Raw genomic sequence first — 10,780 nt, forward strand, 5'->3', positions numbered from 1 at the left:
TTCATAATACTTTTGCTACAAATCTAACCTGAAAGACTCGGCATTTTTACAAAAACATGATCGTTGTCCTAATAACCGATATTATTATAAATATAGTAAACACACAGGCAATTTAGTTCAGCATAATATTAGTTCGTTAGTAAATGATAATAGTCCATTTGTTCGATATGTAATTATAGTTACTCATAAGCTGTAACGTAATCATATAAATAAGTAATATCATCGATATATTCATCCATTATACATTATGGCCACCACGTAGCCCCGAATTTAATCCGCTTGATTTTGGTGTATGGGACGCATTAAAACAACGTGTCTATAAGAATCCCATAAACATTCGCAACCAACTATGGGAAGAAATAAATACTGCAGCAAATTCTCTTGAACCAACGATGCTATTTAATATGAGACAATCTTTTATGGAAGATATTGACAAATGAATTAAAGAAAATGGTGGACGTATCGAACACTTACTTTTACAAAAAGTTATGTTATTTAGTTTAACTATTTCTTAATTTGGTTTGTAAACAAAATGTTTTGATTATGACTTTAATTTAACATAAAACGTAAAATGTTAGATGTAAAATCCTATTATTCTGTTATTTTGTCAAATCCTATTATTAATTATCCTGCTGATATATTTATTTTATTTAATATTTCGTTTACTATTAACTTTAGTTAAAGGTATTTTATACCAAAATTCAGAAGTATTAATGTTTTGTCTATTTTTTCTTCGTTGCCTGGAGTAATTGCCTTAGATCAGAACTATGCAGCTGATTTTTAAAATGCGATTATCTCGAAAACTGTTAAGTTTTGAAGTTATTAAATAGTATACCTTTTTTTTGTTAAAATAATGAATCTTTAATATTTTTTATCCCAAATACAGGTAACTTAAAGAGCAAAAAAGTTAAGCGCAAATTTATACCACATATGTGGCATAAGTGGCGCCCTCTATCAGTTACATTAAAGTATGCATCAAATTTTAATTTCTTATATTTAAAAGTACCCAGTTGTAAATTTTTATACATAAATGTTTACAAACGTTAAAGTTACAGCGAAAAATAAAATTTTAATTTTGCACTTTAACACCCTGTATCTTTCTTAATATCAACATTTTATTAAAGCAATTTGGCTTAAATCGTAATATTTTAAAGTGTAGAATCTACTGTTTCTTTTTGTACAATTACTTAAGGACCACCCTATATATATATATATATATATATATATATATATATATATATATATATATATATATATATATACATATATATATATATATATAATATATATATATATATATATATATATATATATATATATATAATATATATATATATATTTGTTTTTAGTACAATCCTGAGCCTTCGATAGTAAAACTTAAGCACAAACCTGAACCCCGTTTACGATCCTGAACCTGTATATTGGTTCAGGATTGGGTTCCTTTTATAACTGACATATAATTTAAAATTTACAAATTAAATAATTTTTTTAACTTAGTGGTGCCATCAGCGGACAAAACTGCCTAACTTTCACTTCAATATGTCATTTGGAATCGGAGAGAAACCTGTTTGTATTGTGGTTCAGGATTGCATTTTTTAGTTCAGCCATTTGCCACTTTGGCGCTGGAAACAATTTCTCGAATATACATGATTTTGATATACATTATCACAATTAGTACCATCCTGATCCATACTATGTGGCAACATTGTTTTGTCGTTATTTTGTTTAGAGAATTGGGGAATTCTATTTTTAGCCAAGGTCAGAGAGATTTCTTTTCAATAGGTGTTATAAATATATTATTATTTAGTCGCAACTTTGCAACAGTCGCTTGTGTAGGTTCAGGAACGTGAGTTTTAAAATGAATGATTATAAAGGACGTTCTAAACTTATGGTTGATATGTGTTTAGGGAAAGGTAAGTTATACAAATGGTATTAAAATAAATTGTCATTTTGAGCACGTTGGCTTAAAAATCTAACTGAATTGTCCTTATTTATATTAAGGATAAGTTAAGTTAATATTAACAGAGGTACAGGGTGTCCAAGTAAAATAGTTATTCTTGATTTTAATTCATATTTACAAAATGACTGTGTCAGAGTTTATTAAAAATTATTATAAGTAGGCGATTGTCTGATCGAAAGAAGCTTATTTGCAATCTGGGATGATCATATTATCCTGTTTTTAGGATTTGTTCTAAATAATATTTTAAAAAAATGTAAATTTTTATTTTTTTTTTTAACAAAAAACATATACATGATTTTAGACGACTTATGAAATGTGTTCAGTTGTCTGCGATATCTCCAAGTAAGAGAAATCATGTCATCTTCTTTTTGCTAATTGTTATGTAAGATGTTTTAAAAGTACTTCGATAAATCTCTAGGGAAATTATTTTAGAAGGAAAAGTCTCTCTAACTAATGAACCTTGATGTCTTCCTGTTTATATTTTTAAATTAGTAATTTATCACTGTCAGTATCTCAGACGAATTTGACTAAATTAGCACTATTACAGGTTAATTAGTTTAAAACCTTTGTCTCTATTAGTTAACAATAGCGCAAAAGTGACTGTTTATGAAGACTTTTCATCTAACAATGATACCTCTGAAATTTTTCAAAATAGTTTTAAAACATCCTGTGTATAATTAACCAAAAAAGCAAAGAATTAAAAAGGGTTTAAAGAATAAATGTATAATTTTTAGACAAAAACATAGAAAAAATACACTTTGATTATTTATTGCTCGTCAAATTCGGAGAGCAGCTTATCTACAATTTCTCAGATACAAGTAAATAAAGATTCAGAAGTTTAAAGTTCAAAAGAGAAAAATGGAAAGGGGAAAAACGAATAAGAGCAACGTATGGGTAATGTAAGATCTGTAAGTGATCATGTTGTGGATGATATGCGTTTAACGAAAGTAAATTGGCCAAGTTTAAATAATATTTTACATAATAAAATAATAATGGGTCTGAAATGCTTTTTTCTCATATATTAAGCTGTAAGAATAAAATATGTTTTTGGTAATAAATTTCCTGTATTTACAGGGAAATCATAATCTTTTTGTATAAAAAAAGTTACATTTCTTCGATATTCAAAATATTAACCATGTGCTGAATTACCAATATTAAAATATCTCGAAACAGTTAATATTTGGAAGGTCAATGAAATATAACTTTTTTATTCAAAAATGAATTGTTTCAAAATAGTTTAGCTGTAAATTTCTTTAAAAATAGATTTCTTCTATTCAATACGATAAAGTGATATCTTGAGAATATACACATCTAATAACATGGAGACCCAGTGGAGTAGTAGTAGAGTATCCGCTGGGAGTTTGTTAATGTTTTCCTCTCTCCGCACAAGTTTTCTAGGAAACTTCTATCGGTTCACTCGTAAGGGGTTGATTGTGTGTTACAATTACTCGAATCTTCAGGCATCTATCTGGAAAAATGGCGAATTTATGAACAAAAACAAATTCTGTTCTTACAACTTTTGACGTTCTGTAGATCAGAATGGAGCGATCTTAGCACCTATATTCTTGAGCCAAATATTATTATTTCGATCTTTTAAATCTACATATACAATATATATGTATTACAGTAAGGTGTAATGTATGGAATAAATTCATTTTAGAAAAACAAGTTATTTTGTCAAATCCTGAGATAGGTTGATTTTAATTTTAATTTAATTTATGTTACGTAAAATGTAAATTTACATCAAATTAAAATCAAAAATCGATCTGTTTTAGGATTTTTTTTAAAATTCTTTGTTTAGCTAAATATAGACATCATACTGTATGTATAAATTAAAACAACACAAAATAAAACAAAAAAAAAACAGTTTAATTGTAAAGAAAAAAGCGTACTCTATTCGCTATAAATGATTGTGAAATTTTTAGATAAAAAATTACCTGGCCTTGATTCAGCTTGCTCGAATATTTCTGAAAATAGGCTATTACCACCTACAAAAATACAAATAATTGAAGATTGGCTTCTGGGTGTGGAACCCAAATGCATATATTCAAAGTTTAATTCTCAAAATGAAGAAGAAAATGCAGAAATGAATAATGAAAAAGAACAAAAAGGAATGGAAGAACACGAGGAAGACGTCAAGTTTATAAGTGATCAAGCAATAAATATGGATTTTTTATCTGACGAATGTGATTCCTATGCGGACAATGATAATGCTATGTTTCTAGAGAAACAAAAAATGAATAACTCGTCCAACACATCCAAAAGCGAATTTATAGAGGATGACGACGATTCCATAAAGGATCCTAATTATATACCATCTGAGGACGGCCGAGCTAAAAAAAAATGGGTAGGTATTTTTTTTGTTTAATTGTTCTTAAATTTGGTTAAACTTTGACTCTTTCTTGCAGTTCTCAAATTTAAAAATTCCACTAAGAAAGAGTCACCCACAAATCTGTGAAGAATTGGTTGACAGCAAACAGCGTGAAAACGATTCTTTAATACTTAAAAAAGTGATTGATATAGCGGAGCACGGAAATGATGTTTCTTCAATATTATTTAATGAACCGATTGAAAGAGAGAAGCACGAGAAGGACAAATCTCTAATAGTACGGAATCTCTTAAATTTTGATAATAAACAAAAAAGTGAACATCAAATGGAGAAGGAGAGTGAAAAGGAGCAACACACAAGCAGCAGTACTGTAGCTCAAAGGATATCATCTGTTGCTCTAGAAGACAAGGTAAGAACTCAATTAAATTACCTTATAAGCAGTATATGGCATCCAAAACAATTTGATACTTTACATTCCCCTAAACTCCAAATTGTTAAACTAACAATCTGTGAGAAAGCATATTACGTAAGGAACGAAGCAGAATTGATTTTAATTTATTAGACATGACATGCTGTGGTAATGTTGTTTTGTCGTTTACGACTCATTAGACGGGTTTTTTTGTCCAATAAAACAAACCAAACTCAGCTATATGTAAAAAAAAGTCTATCTGACTAGTCGTAAAGGACGAGACAACTAAGTCACAAGATGTCGTGTCTTAAGTTAAAATCAATTATATTTCATTTTTTTTAATGTTACTTTACTTAAATCTTTTCTATTTCTTTTAACGTGTTTGATTCATTCTGCATTTTTTTTTTCAGCCACTTGTTGAAAAAACGTTGAGAAAAAATTACAAAGATCGAAGGGATTTTTGCTTCTATTGCGAAAAGGATGTATCCCATTTTTCGAGACATATTTCTAAATGGCACTCAGAAGAAATTGACGTAGTTAAAATATTATGTCATAAGGTTAATTCAAAAGAGAGACGATTGGCTTTATCAAACTTAAGAAAAAAGGGAAATTTTATCAGAAATCGGACAGACTCCGCATTAAGACCAGTTAAGAGGCCAAAACTTACTGATAAGTCGTTAAGTGCAGATCAATATCTGCCGTGCAAGTATTGTTTGGGTTACTATAAGAAAAAATTTTTATTTAGGCATACTAAAATTTGTCTGTCTAATTATGATAAGGAAAATAATAGAAGACAAACGTCCCAAAGCGACGGACAAACTACTTTGCTTCTACACCATTTTCTTAAACATGACGATTTATTAAAATCAAAAATTTTCTCAAGAATGCGTGCAGACGACATAAATCTTATTGCTAAAAAAGATCCCTTAATTTGCCAGTACGCATATTCGTACATAAAAGGCCGTCAAAGTAAAGGCAATATTGATTTGGTAAGACAAAATATGCGAAGACTCGCAAAACTCTTAGACTTTGCAAGGCTACAGAATCCTGATATTAAGAAACTTATAGATATTCTTCGCCCAAAGCATTTTCAACTAATAATTTCTGGAGTTAATAAAATAGCAAAATATAACCCAGAAACAGATAATTATGAGTCACCAACGTTGGCCATAAATTTTGGGACACTTATAAAAAAATGTTGCGACTTAGCATATATTAATCTTGTTCAGATTGAAAACACAAGCGATGAGAGAAAAGAACTTAAAATATTAAAAACTCTTTTAGAATCCCAATGGTGTAATGAAGTTTCTGCTCAAGCATGTACCAATTTAAATCAAAATAAATGGAACAAGGAAGAACTTTTGCCGCTTACTAACGACCTCAAGAAACTTAATATTTTTTTGCAAACATCTTCAGAAGAATTATTCCACAAATTGAAATCAGATGAGAATGATTTTAAGATCTATAATTCATTAAAAGACACACTGTATGCGCAAGTCATTCTTCTTAACAGACGGCGACCAGCAGAGGTGGCTCAGCTAAAAGTCCAAACGTTTAAATCCATTAATTTGGGGGGTGAAAATGATAATGAATTTGAAAAATGTTTAACTGAAGCTGAAAAAATTTTATTAAAAACTTACAGTCGTTTAGTTATAAGAGGTAAGCGTGGAAGAGGTGTTCCCATATTGTTATCACCATCAATGAAAATGCATTTTGATTTAATTTTGCAGTGTAGAAATAACTTTGCAATTGAAAGTGACTTTGTATTTCACACCACTGGAAGAGGATTTGTTGATGGAACTAAAATTATTCATAAATATGCCAAAAAATGTCAGTTGGAAAGACCTGCGAGTATAACAGCAACAAAACTTCGAAAGCATTTGGCCACCATTACTCAACTTCTTCAATTTTCCAATAATGATATGGAGCAATTAAGCAAATTCATGGGACACACATTACAAACGCATTGCAATTATTATCGTTTGTCTGACAAAGTATATCAAACGGCTAAAATTTCTAAACTTTTACTTTTAATGATGGAAGGCGGAGCTGAAAAATACAAAGGTAAAACTTTAGACGAAATTGACATTAACTTAGCTCCTCTCTCTGACGCGGAAGAGGAAGAAATGGAAAATATCTTGGATACTAATGATAATCTAACCGTCGATTGTAAGATTCCATCTACTTCAGCTGACTTAGATAATAATAAAGAACCTCATAAAAAAATGCGTAATTTAAAGAAGAAAAGATTTATTGATAGAAGACGACCATGGACAAAACAACAAAAAAGCATTATCGCAGAATACTTTTCCGACAACATTAAAAACAGAAAGCCTCCCATTGAGATAGAAGTGAAACACCTTATTGAAGAATATCCCGAGGTATTTAAAGAAAGAAAATGGACATGTATCAAAGCTGTAGTGTATAATATGTATACAGGAAAACTTAAATATTAAACATCCATTTTCAAATATTTTTTTTATTTATTTAAATTTATATTTTCACTGTTTTGAAAGACTTTCTTGTTTTAGTTTTGATCTGATCTGTATCTATTTTTGATAATAAATTAATGCAATACTTTTCTGATTTATTTCTTTTTTTAAATCCTAATCGCCGTTAATGTAAGCTCATATTTTTGACATTTATGAATTGGAACGTTATGACGCCTTCGCTGTTAAAATAATCCGTAAATAGGACGTATTGTTTATATAAATGTTAGGATATGTATAATTAAGGGAAAGTAAAAATATACTGCTTCTGACTCTCACGCAAACACATACGAAAACTTTTCGTATTTTATTTAAAACTGGCAACATCTCTTAGGTTCAGGTTTGTGCATATGCACGTATGTTTGGGTTCAGAATTGACTGAAATAACAAAGGGATCAGGATTATGTCATTAATAAGTAAAATCCCCATTTATATATATTTGAAAATATTGAAATTTTCGTTTGTATATATACATTTTTGAAATCCCCGCTAGAATTAATTAATATAAGCGTGCCATAGGCAGCTCTAAATACTCTAGAAATAGGAGGTTCAGGATTGTATGGTTTTTCAGATGGTTCAGGTTTGTTATAAAGATGTATATATATATATATATATATATATATATATATATATATATATATATATATATATATATATATATATATATATATATATATATATATATATATATATATATGACCAAAGGAATCAAAACATGGTGTCAGGTGTGGGGTTGCTAGTTTGCCCGAATTTTGAGTACGTAGAAGTGTTAATTAAGTTTGAAACCACGAGGAAAGAATGAGGTTAGAAGTGCGCCAATCCAAAGATTTTCTGGTTGTTAGAGATTTTAGTAATAATAATGGAATTTAAACCGCCTAGTCCATTATTTGAGCATCAAAGTCCAGCTAGTTATTGGCTTTTATGGAAACAGAAGTTTAGAATTTACCTCACCGCAAGTGGGAAGAGTGCGTCAACAGAAGAAGTGAAAATTGCAAATCTTTTAAATTTCATAGGAGATGAGGGTGTTGATATTTATAATACATTTACAGAAGACCAACAGGCTACTCTCGATAAATTAATAGGTGCGTTTGATGATTATTTTTTGCCAAAAAAGGTAGTTCCAATGGAAACCTTTAAGTTTCATAATCTTGTTCAAGGTAATGAACAATCTATAGAACAGTACCTAACTGACTTAAAGAAACAAGCAAGATTATGCGAATTTAAATGAACTAAAGCAACCTGTGGTGAGTCCTATGAAGATAGAATGATCCGTGATCAGCTAATCATTGGGCTAAAATGTAATGAAAGTCAACTCAGACTCCTTAGAGAACAGGCTCTTACTACTGAAAAAATCCTTGAATATTGTAAGAGTATTGAGTTAAAAAATTATATACCTCGTCATTCTTTTCTGTAATTTCCTCTAAGTTATCTTATGTTTCCGAACTAACCTCTAGCGTCACCTCATCCACATCTTCATTGATAGCCCTCGACCTAGTCAAATTTAGTCACTACAATTTGAAGCAGCAATTCGATGAGCCAAATCAAGAATCCTTTTTATTCGGGGCGAAATTTGAATCGCCATTGAGAAATAGTACCGGTCACAATTCTTTCGAATACTGTTTAAGTACTTTCGAAAAGCACGATAACAATACAAGACTTTCAGATTTAGCATGTAGTTTATATAGACCCGAAGTGAAATTTTAACTTAAAGACTTTCTATAGTAATCACGAGAAGACATACACCCAGTACCGGGTGAACGCAAGCGCACTCCACACGCACTTTCGCTCCGTTTTTCGAAAATACATGACTCCGTAATTAAAATTTCCAATTTTTTATTTTTACACCTTGTTTCAAAAACAACAAAGAACAATGTAACTAGATGCCATGAAGTTCGGCTAACTATAACTAAATATATCAAAGGAAACGTTATGGATGTGCAGGGACATTGACCTGTACCAGAAAAGTAATCAATAAGCTACAAGTGGTACAGAGAGTGTAATGTAAACAGCAAGGAAATAAAGAAGGAAAAATTAAGAGGTAATTAGCCTAGTAAAGAGTAATAATTATTTAAGTAATTATTATATATTCCAAATTAATAAAGAATAAATTCGACACAGTTTAACGTATACATTTCAAATTAAAAACAAAACAATTGACCCAGTTTAACACAAGCCTGAATGTTTAAAAAATTACGACACTTAGACCTTGTTGAAAATTAATACAAGGTAAGAATTGTTAAACAAGTGAGAAGAATTGAGCTGACTAAGAACTTTTTACATAGCGTGATCCAGTTTAACACATGGAATACGTGACATAAAGAATCTAAGGTAGAAGTTGGCGATACATAAAAACAAGCAGAAGTTGGTCAGCGGGCAGTAAGAGCGAGGCGCCGAGAGTGGCCCCACGCCAGTGGGTTAGTGGGAAGTGGTCACGCAGCAGCTCCACGCCATAGTGTGGAGATGGGAAGATACGCAGACAGTGGACGCGTTATTTAACTCGACGGGATAGTGTGACGTATAAAGTGTCGGCAACTGGAGATTCGAAGGTACGAAATCTCAAATCCCGGTAGACTGGAGGCGTATTCCCTAGCTAGAGCCTAGATACGCAGAGGTAACTACGATCTCTATATACTAACCCCAGGTATGTCTAATAATACGGAAATTGTCTGATCTTTAATTCCTTGCTTGTCTTTTCTCGTCTCCCTTTGCGCCTGAGCGAACATTTTTGTCATAACTGATATTTGTAATGTACAGTCTAATTGTAAATTCGAAATTGTTTTGTTATTCCTAGCCGTTACAGGTCGAGACTAGAAGAGATACACATTTCGCTATGCAGTGCTCCGGCTTCTAACGTAAGCCCATAGCCTCTCACTCTTTGCAGGACCTGAGACCGAGAAGTCCTTAATCCCCTTCCTTTCCAAAAAGATTTCTCTACCCTCTTGTAAATCCGCGAGGGCGAAACCAGTCAGTTCAGACTAGTGGAGCCAGTAAGCCTTGCCCCGCTCGCAGGGATAAGTATCCCCTAAGAATTGTAGAGGCATTGATAAGGAGATTGAAACAGACTTCTTCTACAATGGTGACAGCATTTATCAGAGTGGAGACAATTCATTAGAGGGGTATATTAGATTTAATTACAGCTTCCATCAATAAATTATCCTATATTTTTAGAAGAGCAACGTTGAATATGTACCTCAGAGACAGAGTTTCAAATCAAATAGGAGAAAAACTGGTGTTACGGACGCAATTAAAATAAGTACAACGCTAAAATGGAACTGGGCAGGTCATCTCGTCAGAGTCAGAGATGGAAGATGGGCCAAGAAAATTTTAGAATGAAAACCTAGACACAATGCATATCGTAATCGAGAACGTACTCCAACAAGGTGGTCGGACGATATCAAGAGCATCCAGCACAACTGGATTCAACAACTCCAACGTCCATTTATATTAGTTTGGTAGATCACGCGGTGACAGACAAAGATGACCACTCAAGAGCGGCCCATACCTTACTCAGTCTATTCTTATTATATCTATGTTAAAAACATGTGATCAATATCGCTTTTTGTGTAACCTTGAAAACTTACCCGTAGCCACTT

At 31.4% G+C, this 10,780-nt stretch overlaps 1 protein-coding gene across 2 annotated transcripts; it reads left to right on the forward strand.

Annotated features, from left to right (window-relative positions):
- Window positions 1–1,498: 1,498 nt before the first annotated feature.
- LOC140437812 (uncharacterized) lies at window positions 1,499–7,278 on the forward strand. Of its 2 annotated transcripts, XM_072527565.1 has the most exons (5): window positions 1,837–1,913; window positions 2,695–2,868; window positions 3,886–4,307; window positions 4,369–4,698; window positions 5,109–7,278. In XM_072527565.1, the coding sequence occupies exons 3-5, from the start codon at window positions 4,047–4,049 to the stop codon at window positions 7,152–7,154; spliced, it is 2,637 nt and encodes an 878-aa protein (XP_072383666.1). In that variant the 5' UTR covers window positions 1,837–1,913; window positions 2,695–2,868; window positions 3,886–4,046; the 3' UTR covers window positions 7,155–7,278. The 2 variants fall into 2 exon arrangements, with proteins under 2 accessions (XP_072383665.1, XP_072383666.1); XM_072527564.1 differs by lacking the exon at window positions 2,695–2,868 and having other exon boundaries at window positions 1,499–1,913.
- Window positions 7,279–10,780: the final 3,502 nt, after the last annotated feature.

The sequence above is a fragment of the Diabrotica undecimpunctata genome, chromosome 3, assembly GCF_040954645.1.
Source record: "Diabrotica undecimpunctata isolate CICGRU chromosome 3, icDiaUnde3, whole genome shotgun sequence".
Taxonomy (NCBI): domain Eukaryota; kingdom Metazoa; phylum Arthropoda; class Insecta; order Coleoptera; family Chrysomelidae; genus Diabrotica; species Diabrotica undecimpunctata.